The 19,961-nt window shown below is 36.4% G+C and overlaps 1 protein-coding gene across 5 annotated transcripts in view; it reads left to right on the top strand.

The window, feature by feature from the left end:
• FMR1 (fragile X messenger ribonucleoprotein 1) overlaps positions 1 to 17,879 on the top strand; it is a 31,745-nt gene extending 13,866 nt beyond the window's left edge. For 2 of the 5 annotated variants that reach the window (XM_053955588.1, XM_053955589.1), the window contains exons 8-15: positions 1,675 to 1,845; positions 1,956 to 2,034; positions 4,347 to 4,456; positions 7,835 to 7,921; positions 10,847 to 11,042; positions 12,354 to 12,533; positions 13,510 to 13,592; positions 15,321 to 17,879. In XM_053955588.1, the coding sequence (XP_053811563.1) occupies positions 1,675 to 1,845; positions 1,956 to 2,034; positions 4,347 to 4,456; positions 7,835 to 7,921; positions 10,847 to 11,042; positions 12,354 to 12,533; positions 13,510 to 13,592; positions 15,321 to 15,482 (1,068 nt within the window). In that variant the 3' untranslated portion in view covers positions 15,483 to 17,879. The remainder of the gene's footprint in view (positions 1 to 1,674; positions 1,846 to 1,955; positions 2,035 to 4,346; positions 4,457 to 7,834; positions 7,922 to 10,846; positions 11,043 to 12,353; positions 12,534 to 13,509; positions 13,593 to 15,320) is intronic. The other 3 variants (XM_053955590.1, XM_053955592.1, XM_053955591.1) reach the window with 3 other exon arrangements.
• Positions 17,880 to 19,961: the final 2,082 nt, after the last annotated feature.

Consider the following 19,961-nt stretch of genomic DNA (forward strand, 5'->3'; position numbering starts at 1 on the left):
CTTATTTTGTTCAGTGGAGTTTTTTCTTCCTATTTGTTGTACCTTCTTTTTTGCATATTGTCTTCTTGACTTGCATGGCTCTACTTCTCAAACATGGCTTTTAGAGCATCAAGTAAAATAACAGGTTATTTTTTGTTTACATTCCTTCCCAGTGGGTTTGATTTAGCTGTTTTGGGTGTCTTTCACATACTAAAAAGCCTGAATTGACAAGTGTTTTGCTTTCTGGTTTGTATTTTACTCTTATCTAAGTAGAACTCACTTATGGCTGCTGTGTAGGTATTAATATGTTACTTGCATACATGTTTCTTACTAATGTATAGGAGGGAAGTAGAATACAGAATTTCTGATATTTAAATAGAGCACACTTCATAATAATTTGCAGAAAAGCTGATGATGTTTTAGTTCAGGCAGTAAAACTCTAGTTTGACTGTCAAAGCCAAGGTCCTCAGTGATGATGTTGCTTCATCTTTTCCACATGTCGTAGATAGTTAACAACTGATCATTGTCTTGGTCATCTTGTTCTCTCCTCTTATTTGGCTGTCTATAAAAGATGTCAGCTAGAAAATCAGCATTTAGATTATCTATTAGAAGTAGAAATGTGAGCAATTACAAATAATTTCTGCTTTCCAAATCGTCTGTAATGTAGCTACTGAAGTACTGGACAGTGCTCTCAGAGTATCTGAAGTATTTCATGACACTTGGGTGCTTACACCACTACCTACTGTAACCAGTTCTTTGAAACAGTGATTTAGCACAGGATATTTACCAACAGCTTTAAGCAAGAACTGGTCAGAAAGGAGTACCAGTTTAGCTGGAACAGTATAGGGCTTGTTGTGGGCAATTCCTTGATGTTTTCTCAACATCTGTAGGGTCTCATTTTGCTGACATTAAACTGCTAATTTGAAGTGTGCTTATGTATGTCTTGACAGTAGTTACAGCTTCGATTGCAATGCAGAAACATGGACAGGATTATATATCTTGGCTTTTATCTTGTTTTTTTCCTTGCAAAACACTCCTTTCTTAATAAATTATCACAGTTGGAAATTCTGTGTCTTCCCACAGTGCATTAAACAATTGTTCCTTTCCTGTGTTCTGTTATGCTCACGCTTGTGACTTCTCAGTATGACCTTTCTGTCTGGTAGATGTGTGATTCCTGGATGAAATACTGAACATATTTGTTCTCTGAATTCAAACAGTTTTTGTGTTGTCATGCATAGGCACAGATTCTTCATTTTTCTAAAGTGCAGTGGATATCCACAGCTGCTCTGTTTCATATATAATTTTGTGTTAGTGGTTGAGTTATTACAGTTTCACCCACCTGTTGACATTTTCTCAGAGATCATAAGGTTTGCTTTAATAATCACCACAGTTACTATTTTACTACCTTATGAGTGTTGTCTTACCCGGTAACACCTGATAGCTATAGCTATTAAAGGGTAATTCAAAATAGAGGTGTCAACACAGCTAGAGGCCAGCCTTAAGTTAATATTTAAAAGCCTTCTGAAGGAGACTCCTTGATGTTTTTGAATCTAAAATAAGTGCAGTAAAGGGATTGAGTAAATAAAAAGTAGGCTAAGCACCTGATTGAAAAATAGGCTTGAAATTTATGTTGATTTCTCTCTCCAGTGTGCTGGAGAGACAATCAAAGTGAGCTGACACTAGATTTTTCTTCAGAGTTCTAGGCAACTTGCATCCCGGTTCCATGAACAGTTTGTAGTACGTGAAGACTTAATGGGTTTAGCCATTGGCACTCATGGTGCTAATATTCAGCAAGCCAGAAAAGTCCCTGGAGTGACTGCTATTGATCTTGATGAAGATACTTGTACATTCCATATTTATGGAGAGGTGAGTTCCTTTCTTTATAATTTCAGAAAATACCTGAAAGAAACAAGCAAAAAAAAAAAAAAAAACCTTGGGGAAATGAATCTTGTTTCTTACACATCTTTCTATTGTAGGATCAAGATGCGGTGAAAAAGGCAAGAAGTTACCTTGAATTTGCTGAAGATGTCATACAAGTCCCAAGGAATTTAGTAGGTATGTCAGTTCTGGAGGCTGCCTCCATGATAGTAAGGAAAAATGCCTTCTGAGAACTGCACTGAACTACAAGCAATGTGCTGATGTTAAAGTACGAGGCAGAATAATTTCTGGATTGAGCCAGAGAATTAATTACTTCCCCCAAACAAGTCCAAAGAGTAGTCCAGCTATAGAATCTGCAGTCTCATATTTTCCTAGTATATTTTGAATAATTTCTTTTACTTACATGTGTCTTTTTTCCCCTGTCCTTTTAGAGATGCTTAGAAGCAGCACTGTGAGATGAACTAGGAGTTAGGTATCAGTGATGAAGAAAATTGAAAATACTTCCATTGCCAAACAATTTTAAAAGTCCTTAAGAACACATGCAGCCCTTGTATATGTGGAGAAGTCTTTTAGTGAATTTTTGATGCTACAAAACAAAATAAAAATGTGTGATTTCATTCAGTAGATAAGAAAAGAGCAGAGAAAATACTTTGTGGTGTAGCCCTGAAAGCAAATGCTGTAATAGGTTGTCAGGGAGTGTATGAAAGCTGGTGTTGAAGCAGTGTGAAATTCTGCAGCAGCAGGACAAGCACTAAGGAATGTGGCAGCTCAGCCCTGGAATTGATTAAAAGCAGTAGTTTTCCCTTCCTTATTCCCTCCTGTTTTTACTGGTGATAAGTGAAAATGATAACCTGCCATCATTATTTTAATTTGAGGTCTTAAAGTCTATTTCTCTTTAGAACTTAGCAATTACATTTTTTTTGCAGGTTTTCATTTCTACTCTTAATCCTTGATATGGATACTTTAGAATATAACTTTGGCTGAACCCTATGTTATGTCTGAAATAAGCTATGTTTAATAATTTGGCTTTTAAAATTCCTAGTAATTTGCTTTAAAAATGCAGAAGGCTTTTTTAGATATATATATATATACTGATATTTTTTAATCTAAAGAAAATGCAAACAAATGCCTTTTTCTATTTAATTATACTTCTAAAATTTCAAACTGAAAAAAATCCAAACAAAAAAAATACACCCAACTTGTTATTTTTTAAAGACTGTATGGACATTTTTAATTGAAAATATTTGTGTGTGTTGCCAAATCCTCACAAAAGCTTTGATTGAAGTAACTGATGTAAGTTGTGGAGATTTTGTTTGATTTATTTTTTTAAATCATTACCAAGGTTTTTTTACATTTATTAGTAGGGTGCTGTTCCATTTGCCAGTAATATATAATGAAATAAAGTACTCAGATAAAAGTTCTCAGAAGAAGTTTTTGACACTCAGAACAGCCTTTATCGTTGAGGAGGAAGTTACTGGCCATATTTTGTCATGTTTTCTGCAAATACTCATGTCAGAAAAATTGAAACACAAAAAGAAACTTTATTTAGCTTTGAATGATAGGAGCAATAGGAGTCTGTTGTGACTAAAAGTGGCATTTAAATTCTTCTTCATGGATTAATTGTATCAGTCAAACTGTAGCTGTTATGCGCTTGGGGTTTTTTACCTCTAATTTAGTGATGTGCCAATGAAAAAAGATCACGTTTTAATATTTCCAGCAGTTTGTTAAGTAAAAATACTTTCTTTGGTTACTTGCAGAAAACATCTTTGACATCATTCTTTAAAGCTTTTCTTGAAAGCTGTGGCTTTCAAGATAGAAGGATGTGGCTGTCCCTCATCACGTCCCAAGCAGCTTAGTTTTCCTGCCAGTTTGCAGCCAGCACGTTTTGCTGAGATTGGAGAGAACTAAATTTCCATTTTCGTTGTCTCACACTAGAATGTCTGCTTCAAAAGATATGTGTCTGCATTACTGGCGTTGGAGTATAATTTATTTCCATGTTTATCTTTGACTTTTTAGTGCATTATAAACTACCAGCAAAAATGTCTAAAATCACCAGTTTTAGAGAATTTTACATCTGCCTCAGACAGTATCTTTGGTAGTATTTGATCAACTAAGTTTTGTCAATGAACTAAGTTTTGCTTACACAGGAAGTAGTTGCAGCAAATGTTAAGGCACTGTAAAAGGGTTTTTGTTTGGTTTGATTGGATATTTTAAATGCAAACAGAAATATTAGTAATTTTCTGAAGCTACTTTAAACCTACCAAAGCAAAGTCAAATAAGCATTCAAGGTACTGAGTATTTCTGTGATCAATGTGTTTTATAAACTTATGTGGACATTTTAGTTTGTAGCTTGTTAGCTAAATCTTTGTTGTAGAGATTCAAGTTCTTGCACTGGTACTTAAATAGTCTTGTCTAATTAGAATACAGCAATACTCTCAGGTTTAGGGGAAAACCATAAAGGTGGAATGTTCTGTATGTTCTTTCTGTAGGAAAAGTAATAGGAAAAAATGGAAAACTGATTCAGGAGATAGTGGACAAATCTGGCGTTGTAAGAGTGAGAATTGAGGCTGAAAATGATAAAAATATTCCACAAGAAGAGGTATGTTTTCAGTTCATTTTTCTTTTTGTTAATTGATTATATTCTACCCAATGATAAATTCTTCCTTGTATCTTTGCAGTGGTAAGATAAAGTGTTGATTAATGTGTTTTCTGATAGATTCTATCTTTTCCTATTAATGCTGAGGAATATAAATTTGGAATATAAATTTTTATATAAATTTGGCTTCTCTGTTGTAGAAAAATGCTTTGTGAAATTTATTGGTGGTGCACCTTCTTAGAGATTTCATGTTGTTCCCGTTGGAAGCAATGACATTTCCCAGCATGTGCTAGGCTATAAATCCATAAAGTATGAAACTTGCTGGTTTCATTAATTAATCTTCTTTGAGTTTGATTTCTTAGGTTTTTTTCTGGTTTAATTTTTCATTAGCAATTTCTTCTGTTGAAATGAAAAACTTGCACTTTATGTTAAATCTCTATTTTTAAAAAATACTACCTAGGTTAACAAGAGCCTGTAAATTACAACCTAAAGAAAAAAACAAGCATGAACACTGAAACCCCAGGTTTGCACAGGAAGGCTGTCAGCCTTGTAAAGGGCCTGAATGAAGTCTCAAACATTGTCATTTAAGGCACTTCTGTGTGGGGCTGCATTGAGGGGCAAGGTTGAGATATGCAAAAAAATCTTACAACATGAAGGTCTTAACATCTTGATGCAAAAAGAGTCCCTGCAGTTTCAGGTGTGAAATGTGCTTGAAGAAAACTGAACTGTCTTTCATTTACCTCAAAATCCAAATATGCACCAGCTAAGAACCTTTGCTACTTCGGATAAGCTATGAAATATGGTTTCTGGAGCCCTTACATTCTTGCTTGGGTAGTTATTTCCTCTGCTGTTTTATCACTGTAGTGCTTACTGGAAATTCACAATCCATTTTTCATCTTTCTGTACAGAGTGGCTAAGCAATTAACTAAGGGCTTTTTTTACTATTCTACTAGTTTTACATGTGTCTGAAAAGGTAAATTGTCAATATTTAGACTTAAAGGTTTCCGTGGTCTGTCGTATTTAATTTCTAAAGATAAATTCCTGCAGCATAAAATGGAATTAGTGTAGTAAGCAAGAGGGTGCTGCTATTGCTGCAGGCAAACAAATCACAGAAGGGTAAAAGGGCCAGTACTCATGGCTGCAGGGAGTATGTCTGGCTTTTTCTTTTTTTAATTCTGACTTGAAAAAGCTGATTTGCTTACATTTTCTGTCGAAAATCCAGCTTTTAAGGATTATCTTGAAAGGTCTTTTTTACCTGTCAAGCTCTGTTCATACTTCTGTTTACCTGTAAATGACATTTCTAACACTGGCATTGCTTGCATTGCTTCATGTGTTAGTTGTGTCATGCCAGGTACAATACAGAAACCTGAGATCAGAGTTTAACAGGTAAGAGTTAATACTTGTAAATTGAATGCAGCTTTATTTCAACTATGAAATCCAAATAATCTTCCCATATGTAAATTTGGATATTGCAACCCTTCTTCTTGTAGTAGAACAGTAGTTCAATTAAATTTTAATACAGCATTTGGTTCTTTTTATGTGACTGAGATGTTAGAATACTGCCCATTAGTTTCAAGTGCAGTTTTATACATCCCATAATTTTATAAGAGGCTATCTTCAGGCTTTTAATATTTTAAAATGAGATAGGTATTGTTTGTTACCGTAATATATATTACTTTGATCTCTAAATTTAGTATGCATGTAAGGTCTCCTCAGTTTTCCCCACTGCAGCCAAGTTGAATATAGGTACTTTTGCTTTGAAGATAAAAATGAGGTTCAATAAATAAGCACTTTGCTGCTTTTGTATGGCTGCAATTGCTTGACATGGTTAGCAGCTCATATTTAATAGCTCGCATTGTTATACCTTGAATCCACTGCCAGAAGCAACAGCAAGCAGTTTCCTTAAATGCCCTCTTAAATCATTTGTCTTGTCATCGTTTAATAATTGATACTCTGAGCTAGTTAATGCCAGTTTAGTAGAAATTTCACTGCTCTTTATCAGGTTGTATAAAATATTTATGAAACTTAAAATACCCCAGATAATAAAACATTTCAGTCAACAATGCCTGTGGCTAAAGAATTTCTAATGCTCATGAAAGTCAGTGTTAATGTTGAGGTTCCTTAGGGCTACAGGACTGTGTATATATTATTTTTCCTGGTTACTTAATGTAGATGTGTAAGGTCTAATGTAAGGTTTTTGCCTGTAAAAGAAAGGGAAGGGGGAAGAAAACCAAACACAACCTTAAAAGTAGAGGCAAATTATAGACTGGCCACTCCTGGGCAATCTCAGCATAGTGTGCTTTTAATTTTTAAGACATTTGTGTCTCAAATCATTTCACTTCTGCAGCAAAACTTCCTTTGGAATGCAGTTCTCTAAAGGGTGTGTGTACAGTGAAAATTAAAGGCTTCTTTAGAGGTAGCAGAACAATATTTGAGATAATCAGTAGATGTGACAGGCTCTGGTCTGCAGTGGCATGGGCTTCAGCAGCTGAGTGTTGGAGATGCTCAGCATAATGTCTGTGGTCCACAGTTAAGCTTCTCCTGCCCAGGTGCTGCAGCTGCTGGAACAGTCAGGTTCACTCCTTGGGCCTGTGTGGGCTGCACTCACACCTCTGAAATGCTGTGTGGACCTGCCTTAGTTTCAGAAGTTTTGGTGTAGAAATTTTCCTTGTATTTGCTAAGGTTTGCTTTGTTGTCCACACTCAGTGAGGCCCTGTAAGATAGGATTTTTTTTCACCTGTTTTGCCTGCCTGCCTTAATATTTAGGTGTTTTGTCTCCCAATGTCATCATTTCAGACTTTAGAATTTCCAGATTTATATTTTCCACATATTTATTGAATCCCTTCACGTGCTTGAAGGGTAGAAGAACTGTAAGTTAGAAATCATCACCTGAAGTACTAACTCTTCCTTGAGTATTTTTTGGCTTTTTTTTTACAACTGTACAGATCTTCAAGAAGGATCAGGTTTTGTTTTGTGACACAATGTTAATTTGATTTACTTTTTTAAAAGATCAAAGGTAGACCAAAAAAAGTAGCTGATGTAAGAGAATGGATGCAGTCAGCAAAGGTGGTATTATTTTGAAGGGAGAAAACATAAAGTGTTCTAAATTGAGTCTTTCACTTGTTCAGAAAAATAAATGTTGACATTGTGATGCAAATTATCTAAATCTGCCTATTTAAAAAAGCTCTTTGCATAAAGGGAATTAGAGTACTTGGTGTAGTCAATATCAGAATTAAAATACACTGTTATATCACTTTTTCATTTTTGCTTATTTGCAAAAATGATGTAAGAATTGTTTTCAAGTTTTACAGTAATAAGTTTAGTTCTATTCAGAATTCAATACATAATCAATAACCAAAGCCTATTGTTACTGTGTTTTAGGGCATGGTACCATTTGTGTTTGTAGGAACCAAGGATAGCATCACTAATGCAACTGTTCTTCTGGATTATCATCTTAATTATTTAAAGGTGAGGATAATGATGCTGCTTTACCACTGTTTTTTTTCTGTCAATACTTAGGATGGTAACAGTGTGATGATGATAAACTCTTCAGGTCCTGAGGCTGTTGAACAATTAGTATTATGACAGGTTTTCTGTCTAAAAATGAAATGTTTTTAGAAGAGTAATTTGTCTGAAGAATGGGATGACAACTTTTTTTAGGATGCAAATTACAGAAGAGTAAGAAAATTTAAAAATCTGTCAAAATGTGCTACCAGCTTTATATATGAGAGAGTAGTCAGTCCTTCATGCAACTGCAGAGCAAACAGCCTTCCATGCAGAATCTTGTATAGAGTGGGCATTTTTTTAATGCAAAAATGCTAAACTACTTTTTCTGTAATGAATTGACATTTCATACCTGAATATGCTTTGTAGGCAACTCAGCTTTATATGTTGTGTTTGCCTCTTGGCTCCATAACTTCCCCAGTAGTCTGTGATGAGTGGTCTGTTGTATAGAGAGCAAAAAATATCCCACATTGTTGCCTATAGTTAGGGTTAGAGTTTTTGCCTGTGGTGGTTGTGGCCAGGTGTGCCCAATCTTCAACGGCAGGGCCAGATCTAACAGTAGGGACAGCTTTGAGTTCATTTAATTAAATAAAGCCTTGGGTCTCTTTTGAAGCCTTCAGACCATTCACGATTTGTATACATGTCCAGTCAGTGCAGTAGCTATCAGTGACTCTTTTAGAATGCTAAATTTTCTGTGCATTGTTAAACTTTCCAGTACAGGTAGTCAGAGAAGTCAGGAGAAGAAACAGCTTTTGTTTTCTTACCAACCCAGTTGCTTTACCTTTAACCTTGCTTTTGTCAGTGTTCTGGAGCAGAGGTATGGCTGCTCTGCAGCTGTCACAAAGCAGAGGCAGAGAAGAACCAGGTGAAAACTAATACTAAAAATCCAGTTCATTTCTTGCATGCTCACTATGATTTGAAAAGATATTTTTGGTTTAAACTTCTTTGGCTGCCTAAAATGCATACTTGCATGTGAGTCAGTACATGAATGGGTACTGACATGGTAGTGGAAAGTGTTTAGTAGCCCAGCAATTTTATTTTAGATTGATCAGTTCATCATCAACTATGGTCACTTTGTCTTAGTACTCTTAAGCCTTCCTGAACCAAAGGTCACAGATAAGTGTTCATCAGTCTGTAATAACTACTGGCTAGATTCTTATCTCTAAGGTTTTATCTTGGCCTTCTCATCCAATTAAACATAAACACAGATAATGTTATCTTAGTAGGCCTGTTGTTATCATCAGGCCTGTTGCCTTATGATTCAGAATAATGTCCTCCAGTTCACTGACAAGGAGGAGGACAGACCTGTTCCTCTAAGATTTTCATGTTTTTATGCATCCAGGCAAAGATTATTAAGGAAACTTTTTGTAAAAGATACATAATAGTGCATCAGCATCAAATGTACTGTATGAGCTCAGAGTCACGAATTTCTTTCTCTGTAAAAAGAAGAAAGCAGACTTGACTGGAATGACTGTAGTGAATTTTCAGGATCTTGAGAGGAAAGACTTATACCAGGAGTCACAGCCCCAGACTGCAGGAAGGTGGACTTTGGCTGGTTCAGGGATCTGCTTGGAAGAATCCCATAGGATGCATTCCTGGAAGGAAAACAGGTTTGGAAGAGCTGGCTCTTAAAGCATCACCTTCTCCGAGCTCAAGAATAGTCCATCTTGATATGCAGGTGTTCACACAAAAGCGATAGGCCTGCACGGATCAACAAGGAACCTGTGGCTAAATTAATATAGAAAAAACAACAATACAAGGAGTAAAGTAAGGACAGGTGAATCAATGGAGTATAAAAACACAATTTGTGTGGGCAGGGATGAGTTTGGAAAGCTGAAGTCCATCAGGAGTTGAATATGGCAAGGGATGTGAAGGGGAACAGGAAGAGCTTCTGCAGGTATATTGGCAGCAAAAGGAATACCAAAGAAAATACAGGCCTGCTGTTGGATGGAGGAGGGAACTTGTTCACAAACAGGAAGAATGAGGTACTGAATGTCATCCTCAGGTTTTGGGGTGGGTTTTTTTTTTTTTTTTTTGTTTTGTTTTTTGTTGTGTTTTTTTTTTTTTTAATTTATAAGATTTGTCCTAAGGAAGAATGGGAGAGTCTGGAGCAAGAAGTCTTAGTCTTCCTAAAGGAAGGTTGAGTTAGGGAACATCTTAAGGGGGAGAGAAGAGCTATCCACCAAGTCAATGATGGTGTGCATTCCTGAGTACCAAAGCATCTTAGCAAAGTCCTACCTGGACTAGGTGACCTGCAGAGGATGCAGTGTCAGAATGAAACTTCTGTCAATAGGTTTCTCCCTAATTAAAGAAAAAGAAAGGGGGATTGCCACTCTGATGTGAGCTAGATAATATCTGAAACTGGCAAAAGGTACTTCATGAATATGTGTTGTCATATCTCTTTTCCCTAATTGTATATGGTGAGGGTGCTGTGTGCTGATGCCTCTGTGCCTGAGTTACAGCACTTTTCCCTCTATGCTTTTATGCTTCCTCCCATTCCTCATACTGTTCATTGTCATTGTATGGGGTTTAACAGCAGAGTGCCTTTTTATGGAACAATACTGTTACATCAGACTTGTTCAATAACTTCTGTGTTTGTTATGTGCAGCAGTGTAAAGAGCCTGTGTTCCAATCTGAGTGCTTTTCTTGATACAAACCTAAACTTGTCAACTGTGCCACAGGAAGAATTGTGTTGGTAGCACACGGATTTGAACATTTGGAAGTCTTTCTGTTAGACAAGTTATTTGCAAAGCTGAGTTGCTGTTTGAGTATTAAACAGATGATCAGTTGTAATATTTCAGTGGGTTTTTTTTCTGAGAGCTACATGTGTACACATGCAGATGGTTAAATAGTGGTTGTACATGACTTGCTGGGCTTGTGTTTGCACAGGAAGTGGACCAGCTGCGTTTGGAAAGATTGCAAATTGATGAGCAACTGCGACAGATCGGAGCTACTTCCAGGCCCCCCCCGAACCGCACGGATAAGGACAAAGGGTACATGACCGACGACGGGCCGGGCCTCGGCCGCGGCAGCCGCCCCTACAGAAACCGCGGGCACAGCCGGCGTGGGCCGGGCTATGCTTCAGGTAGGTACCTCCAGGGACACTTGCACTTCTCAGGGAGGCCTACTGGCCTTGTGACTTTTTGGAAAAGACTTGACATAGAGCTGTTTAAAATACAGTTAATATATAGTGTTAATATTAGAAGATTATATAGAGCTTTATGCTATAAGAAAGTACTTCAAAGTGTAGTGCTTCCCTGTAATCTACACTGATTTCCATGCAGTTCCTGCTTCTTACAGCATGCTTGTCTTGTAAACTATGGAGCATCTCTAGCTATTCCCTAACTCCTTAGGGCAAGGATTGTTATTTTATCTATATTTTGAACAATTCCTGACAGTGAAGTCTCAGTTTTCATTTAAGTCTGTGTGAGTCTATCCTAATATAAATATTTATAGCTGAAAATACTGTGTAGGTTAATTTACAAGAAAGCTATTTTCTTCATTAAATTGAACTTTCATGTTTTTACTAGAAGACCATAGTCACCAAAATAGTGTGTTACTCTTTGAAACCTTGGATAATTCATTAATGAATAGTTTTCCAGACTGTGCTTCTTCAGAGCAATCCATTACTTCATTATCCATAATGTAGGTCAGCTGGTGTTTGTCCTGACTGAAAGGCCTGTAGTGTGAGCTTTGTAAGAAAATCTTAGCTTACTGTATTCTGCGTAATACAAAAGTAATGTTTTTGTGATGTTTACTATTTTTAGAAGATGTGAACTCACCTTGCTAATAATATGGGTTATGGGGGGGAAATGGGGAAAGAACCAGCTTTTGTCAATAAAGGTGATCTGTTAATTGAAAAAATTGCAATGGCCATTTATTTGATTTGATACATTTCTAGCATTTTGACTTTGTTCTCTGCTTTTGTAGTCTGTTACAGGCTGTTTCATGATGGAATTTTTTTTCTTTTCATAGATGAGTTGCAGTGGTGAGAGGAGACAGGACAGGTTATATTCACAACTTCCAGTTGTAGAAATATGAAGGAGTCTAGTCTATTACACTTACGTTTTATTAGACTTTTGTTACATTTTGTAGTATGTTTAGTAATCTGCTGATATATTGATAACACCAATTTTAAGCATGTGGCACGCTTAATTGTTTAGTCTTAAACACACAACTAATTTTTATTAGCCTGTCCTGAATTTTGAAGAAGTAATAATATAATGTACCTTTCTGTATTATGTATGTTATAGAGGTTGGGAGGCAAAACCATCCCAAAAGTGTCTATTAATAAAAAAAAAAAAAAAAATTTAAATATATACATTTTGCATTCTACTATAGTAATTTCATGCTAAGCTACACTGGCGTGTTTGGATTTTTTTCATCCTCTTGATAGGAACTAATTCTGAAGCATCAAATGCTTCTGAAACAGAGTCTGATCACAGAGACGAGCTGAGCGATTGGTCGGCAGCCCCAGCAGAGGAGGAGCGGGACAATTACCTGCGCAGGGGGGACGGGCGGAGGCGCGGCGGCGGCGCCAGAGGCCAAGGCGGGAGGGGGCGCGGAGGATTCAAAGGTAAATGGGGGCTCCTTTTGGAAACAGCTGTCACTGTGGGAATCCTAAAGCAAACTCACTTCTGCCAGGTGCTCCTTTTCTCATCTGCTCCAATTCCCCACCTGGTGGCCTCTCCTGACTTCTCTTTATCAGTCTTGTAAATTGAGTGTTTGTTTCACATGTGTTGAACATTGAGCAGAGGAGTAGAATTCTTTTTGACCTGCTTTATTTTTGGGGGAGTTTTCACTATCATTTATTTTCCTAAAATGCCTCTTGGCTCATGTCTGTGGCCTGTGCAGTCACACATGGACATCAAGGAATCAAATTCTAGTTGGTCAGTAGATGGAGAAAAATCTTTTAAAATCTGTATTACTCATTCAGCTGTCCATATTCACATCTTCTTGTATTTGATTTTCATGGAACAGAGTAACATTGTAATTTGTGTTCAATGGAAAGGACCAGGCAAAAGTAAGATGGGAAAACTTTAAAAAGTTAAATATATATACAAGAACATATGATGTTCCATTATATTTATTTGTTAAAATAGTTTATTCTGCAGCTCTGCTTATTTCTTGAAATGTTTTTTTTCAAAATATGAGTGCTGCTTAATAAGACTTTTTTGTAAGAAGGTAATGTATAATTTGGGAAGCTTATAAACCATTGAAAAATGTGAAGGTATTAAACACTGCTACGGTGTACCTCACTTCTGTGGTTAATCATTTTGAAAAGTGTTTGTTTTTTTTTTTTTTTCCAGTGAGTAGTCAGTCTTTTTTAAACTGTGGTGGTTTTAAACACTGAGGTTTTGTCTGCATTATCACCTGAGAACAGTTTCTTTAGTCATCCCTGGCCCATAGTTTAAGAGATGTTGTTATATGTTAGTAATAATATTTATTCAGGAGACAGAAAATCCTGAATTGCCTACTGTGCTTGTGTAAAATTTAAGTGGCAGAAGATCATGTCTTTGTTGAGCAACTTAGTGGATTAATTCTTCTTCTAGGCAATGATGAACAGTCGCGAACAGATAACCGTCAGCGTAACTCAAGAGAGGCAAAAGGGAGGACAGCAGACGGGTCTCTTGAGGTAACTCTTCTCGTCTGGGAAGTCTGTACTGTTAAAATTGCATTGTGGCATATAGTAACAGTGGAGTCCTCAAGGTTGTGAGTAATACAGTAGCCTTGTGATTCCATATTCTTTAACTCCCTAACCACATCTACAAAAGTTGTGTTACAAAATGACACAGATGCTCAGGACTTCAAATAGATCAAGCTGTGTAAAGATGCAATTTTGTAATGCCGTTTAGCTCTGTCTGGTGAAAAACTGATGACAAGTCCCAAGGATTTACTAACCAGCTTGATTTCAGTCTCTGTTCTTACTAGTGCTTTGATTTTAGATTTTATTTCTCGCTGTGTTGTGTGTTGTTGTCTATTTTCTATGTACCTGAGGGAAGAAAATCCTTAACACTATATAAAGAGAGTGTGTTGTAGCCAGAATCCTCAGAGTAAGAAAGATTAAACTTCAGAAACTACCTTCACTACTAAATGAAACATTTGCAATTGAAGGCTATTGAGTCTAGAAAGTAAGTTAAAAATTCACATCAAGAAACATTTCAAGTAACAGATTTGAAATATCTTGTAAGCTTAAATATTTTTAAGCTTTTTATAAAGATCTTTCTACATTTTTTCAAATGTTTTGTTTCATGAAGTTATCAAGTTGATATATGTTAAGTTTCCCCACGTGGAAACTGTCCTTGCAAACCTTCTACTATCTCTTACTGCATAGGATGAGTTAAGGTGGGAGGAAGAAACGCAGAGCAGCTGCAGGCTGCTGCCTCTGCGCGGTGGTACCAGGAGTCAGGATTCCAGTGGGACATGGAGATGACTCCTAGCTTGTTTTTTAGAAAGCGTGGTTAAGAAAGAGACAAAACGGAACAAATGACCAGTGCTTAGTTTTTGAAATGGGAGGGCTGAACTTTAAGGTGTAGTAATTTAATAGGCCAAATAGGCATCTGAAATGCAAATAAATAATTTGGCAAAACAAAAAAGAAATAATTATTATAAAGAATTAATTTATAATTAATTAGTAATTACCTTACAAAGTTTGAAGTAGGCAGTGAGGACATGTGGTGCTAAAAAAAAGCATAAGGCACTTAAATGATCGGGGGTTTTATCTGTTGCTCCAAGATTTGGATGCAGTGACATGTTACAAGAAAATAAGTACTTACGTGTTGTTCAAATCTAGCTGAGCAAGTTGCAAAAATCGTGTTACATATTGAGGAATAAGCATTTGCCTCCTTTGCAAGCATAAAACTTTGCTTTCAAAATGCTCTCTTGAAATTTTCTACGACCACTTAAAAAGGCTGCAGAAGTTTTTTGGGTGTATTAAATGGATTTTTTTTTTCAGATTCAAAAAAGGTCTGAGTAGATTTTTTTGAGATTTAGAAAAGCTGCCATGAAATGACACTATGTCTTTTGGGGGCTTTTTGCATACAAAGAATAGGAAGTCAAATTACTAGAAGTTGAAATAATGTTTCAGAGATCCATCTGATACTAATTCAACTCTTTTGTGCAAAACAAAGTGGAAATTTTTCTCTTAGATGCAAAGGCTAGGTAGATGGCAGAGGATTTTTTGGCTCACAGGTATGTGGCATTTTTGAAGAGAAAAGAATTTACGCCCTCCCCTGCAGCTGGATACATTTAACAAAGCCATGAGGGGCTGACACTATTTGCTGCTCCCAGCCCACCAAGGTAGAGAACACTCAGGGGTGGAGGAAAGGAGGAGAATGCTTTATATAACTCTGAATTGTTCCAGATCAGAATTGACTGCAATAATGAAAGGAGTGTCCACACTAAAACATTACAGAATACCTCGAGCGAAGGCAGCCGGCTGCGCACGGGCAAGGAGCGGAACCCGAAGAAGGAGAAGACGGACAGCGCAGACGCCCAACAGCCGCTGGTGAACGGAGTCCCCTAAACTGCATAACTCTGAAGTCATACTTCCTATACTGTTTCAGTAATTCCTATTCCATGTTAGAGAAACTTGTTAGGCCAAAGACAAAATAGTAGGCAAGATGGCGCAGGGCATGAAATGAACATATGTTCTCTGTTAGCCTTTTTTAACATCAACAGTATGCAGTTGTTTTCAGAATAAGAAGTTACTCAAATATTTGCATAAAAATACCTGAACTTCTGAAAATTGCTTCCAAGTACATATTGCAGTTCAAACAATGAAAGATTCTTTTTTGTTTGTTTTAAAAATACTGAGCTGTGCATTGGTAAACTTTCTGTTCAGTTGTACCATTTTAACACATCGGGTCAAATTCACTGCTCAATTTCAATTTTCAGAATAAATAGTGTTTGCAGTAATCAAATTGGCTTCTGTTTTCAATCTAACTTACCAGTTCTTCATAAAATGCTATGTCGTTTTATGTCCTGTGTCAGTTCACATTCTGGTCCACCTTTTTCAATATTTTGGTGGACCCTGAAATCTGTGTGATGTAACAATTGTCATTTTCATTAGCAAAAAAAGTTGTATGATCTGTGCCTTTTTTATATCTTGGCAGGTAGGAATATTATATTTGGATGCAGAAATCAGGGAAGATGAGTTGGTAACACTAAATGTAAAATATATGTAGCAATCCTTGTCAGACGTTAGTACTTTATAGACAAGTGCATGCTTTCCATAATTTTTTCCTTACATAAACATTCAGTTAGGCAGTTATAAGAATAGGAAATTTATTTTGCACTGAAGATTTGGCAAATAGTGTTATTGAAAAAGGGGTGTAATTTTTTTCTTTGTAGGCAGTACAGAAGCTTTTTTTTTAAAAAAAAAAAATTAAAAAAAAATCTTTCCATTGTGGAAAACTAAAAAACTCATTGTTACTGAGGGAACAAGTGTAACATGTTCACAAGCTAGTAATGGGTGCCTGCTGTTTGGCCAGATGACCAGCCTAAAGCATTGATGGTTTTCATCCTCCCAAAATTTTTGAATTGCTTATTTTAATTTGGGGGCTATTTCAGGAGAGATAAGAAGAAAGTCACCATGTGTCATGCCCTGGCAACTACAGATACAGTAGCCAAAATATTGAAGGTAAAATAAAAGTTCTTCATATTTTGAGCTGCAGGGTCCTAATTACCAGCCAATATGAAGGTGTCACAGAATTTGATCCAAAGTACAGCTGTACACCAGGGAAGGGTGGGAAGTGGTGGGAGGAGCTGTGCTTTCTTTCATTTCTGATCACACGTTAAACTTACTGGGCACAACTGCATAAGGACCTTCATTTTAGTCCATTTTTGTTCAGATTACTCCAGAAGGAGAGCCACTGTTTATGTACAGAATTGTACAAACTTGACCTTGCCTCTGATGTATTTTGTGCATTTTGTTTCTTTGCTTTCTTCATTCTTTTTTTTCCTTGCATACAGGTGAGCATACTAAAACTGGCAACGAACTGCACATGATTTAACAAATATAAAAATGTCTTAAAAAGTATTGCCAAACATTAATGTTGATTTCTAGTTATTTATTTTGGGAATGTATAGTATTTGAAAACAGAAATTGGTACCTTGCACACATCATCTGTAAGCTGTTTGGTTTAAAATACTGTAGATAATTAACCAAGGTAGACTGACCTTGTAATGTAACTGCTCTTGGGCAATATTCTCTGTACATATTAGCTACAACAGATTGGATTTTATGTTGACATTTGTTTGGTTATAGTGCAATATATTTTGTATGCAAGCAGTTTCAATAAAGTTTGATCTTCCTCTGCTAACTGATGTTGATGCAATCCTTATGAATGATTGCTTTAAAAAATTTCAACTGACAGTAGAACGTATTTCTTTGTTTAGATTTTAACTGTAGCCATTGGTTATTTACAGATTTTAGAAAAGTCTCAAATATTACCAGATTTCCAAAATACGGCACAAAATGCTCAAGAAGACACAGTCTCCTCATGGAATGGTACAGTACCTGTTGAGTGGTCACACTTCATGCACTCATTTCTCACATTCAGTGGTTGAGTTCACTAAGGTGCTAACCCAGGTAAATGTGAAATTCCTAAACCACAGTCTGACTAATTGGCTGCATTCCATTTCCACGTGGGTTTTGGGGTTATGAACTTTTTCAGTATTTGTGTACTTAACATATATCCCTTTCAGTTCATATTCCAGTGATTTTAAATGTTAGTAAATTTCAACAAATTAACCTGTGAATCTAAATGTACACTTTTATTTTGAAAAGTCATGTTGTTACAAAACTTGAAAGTGCAACAAATGTCTGATGCTTGAGTTCAGATCCGTCCTATTGGTAACTATTATAAAGTACAGTCTAATGAATTAAAATTATTTTTAAAATAAAGTTATTTGAAAGAGTGAGAGGTATTTGTGAATCATGCCAAAGTCTAAATTCAGTAAGGCTAAGCTTAAAGCGTATAAATTAACAAAAGCTTAAAAAAATAGAAAGTTTGAGTTTCTGTTGTTTACTGAATGAATTTTTGTTAATGATGGGTAAGGAGTTAAGATTTTCAGAGTTGCTATTAAAACTTTGTCAAGGAAAAAAAATATCTATTCAGCTTTTTTTAAGCAGATAAAAATCTCTTTATGAGCACTCATGAGTTCAAGAAGATACTAGGTTTAGTTTTGTAAATACAAAAGTTATTTGAATCACTTATTGATGAGCTTTTTCAGCCCTTCTTTGTCCCCAATATCAAATATTGTGTACCATGTCCAGGAAGGACATTGAGTGCTGTGAGTATGTGACTGAGTGTAGACCCTGCTTCTTCCTAGGAGCACTTACAGTGAAAGGCAGCTTATTTTCCTCAACTGCAGTATGTTTCCCTGCAAAACCCTTCAATATTGAATATTAAAAGGGAAAACCTTAGCTTCCACTGAGTATCCTCAGTCATTGCAGGAATCCTGCTGTGCAGTTCTGCTAAGTTCTCTGCTAATCTGCAAGAGAAGATGTCAAATATTTTTATCCTGTGTATTTTTAAGTTTTGTCTATTCCCAGAAGCAGCAAGGCTTGCAGTGGAATACCTCTGTTAAGGGGTGGGGGAGATACGTTGCTGGTTCTGGTGGCTACTTAAAATAATTTTTTAAGAAGTGACAAGGCTGAGCTTGTTGTTTCCACAGTAGTGTGTACTAAGCTTGTTTGTCATTCATTTCAATTTAACAGATTTTAATCCTAAAAGATGCTAGTCAAAGTTGTTTCCAGACATTCACACCCATGAAAATTGGGGTGACTAGGGATGTTTTCACTGTTAAGGTATTAAGGCAGCTTAATATATGTTAGGAAAAGGTTAGACCTCCTGAGCTTAGTGTTCTGAATAGATTCAACTTTGATTACAAGGTTCTCCTTGCCCGAGGTTCATTAGACTTAAGCACGATGTGGGTTTCACATCATATTTTTATGCAGTTATTTACAGAAACAGTTCTTTACTCTGGCAGTGTGATTCTTTGATAGAAGACTATGGATCTTTTGCCTGCATCAGGGGATGAATCTGGTTTTCTACAAAAATTTTTTTAAAATGCATCACACATCTGTCACGTGTGCTTTCACTGTTACAAAGGTCATTCACCTCAAACAGTTCAATAGAAAAAATTGCTGTTAAACCCAGATATGTAATTTTGCCATAATTATTCTTTTTTTTACGTTGTTTAAAAATTACTTTACAATAGGCTTTAAAGCAGTATTTTTTGTGTGCTTTGAATACTGTGTGGAATTGGATTATAAGAAAGAGCAACAATCATAGGTAATTTTGTGTATCTACTGAAAATTCAGTAGGAGAAAATGTTTACTTATGGTTTTGCACTGCATTTAGGAAACTGGTTTCCAATAAAAGCAGTTAATTTAAAGCAAAAAATGATCACATGGATGTAGTCTGTAAATGCTAAGAACTTGATTGTTGCAGAAATATAAGAACAAACATTGGGCGTGGTTTGGGGTTTGGATGTGCTTTTTTGCCTGGTGCGCTCAGGCTGAGCCTCAGGTGTAGGCTACAGCTACAGCAAGAGAAATCAACACTCCTAAATGTAGTAAAATCAATTAAGTGTTCTGTTTAAAATGGGGGGGGTGGGCAATTTTCTGTGATTCTTAGCAGTCTGAGAAAAGTCCCTGCATCACACTGTCTGGAGTGTTCCATGAGGTAAATCAGCATGGAAAATCTCGCTTTCATGTAAATCATATGCTTAAGAAAAGGAAGGCTTGGGGATTAGACATTTCCAAATTATCTCCGTATTGGAGCTGCTGAGAGTGGCTGAGTCTAGTCTGGGTATAGAGTGAAACAATGAAACTGAGGATACTATGTATTGTTGCTTATTTTAGCAAGCTAGTGCTGCATACAAATGAGGTTAAAGAGAGCCACCCTTTAAACTCGTTTTGCAATTAGCTGAAATGAGGAAAAAAACCGCGTGAATATGTAAGCTTTTTCAGGCTCACTTACCAGTTCAGATGGCT

Source organism: Vidua chalybeata, chromosome 14, assembly GCF_026979565.1.
Source record: "Vidua chalybeata isolate OUT-0048 chromosome 14, bVidCha1 merged haplotype, whole genome shotgun sequence".
In the NCBI taxonomy this organism is placed as follows: Eukaryota; Metazoa; Chordata; class Aves; order Passeriformes; family Viduidae; genus Vidua; species Vidua chalybeata.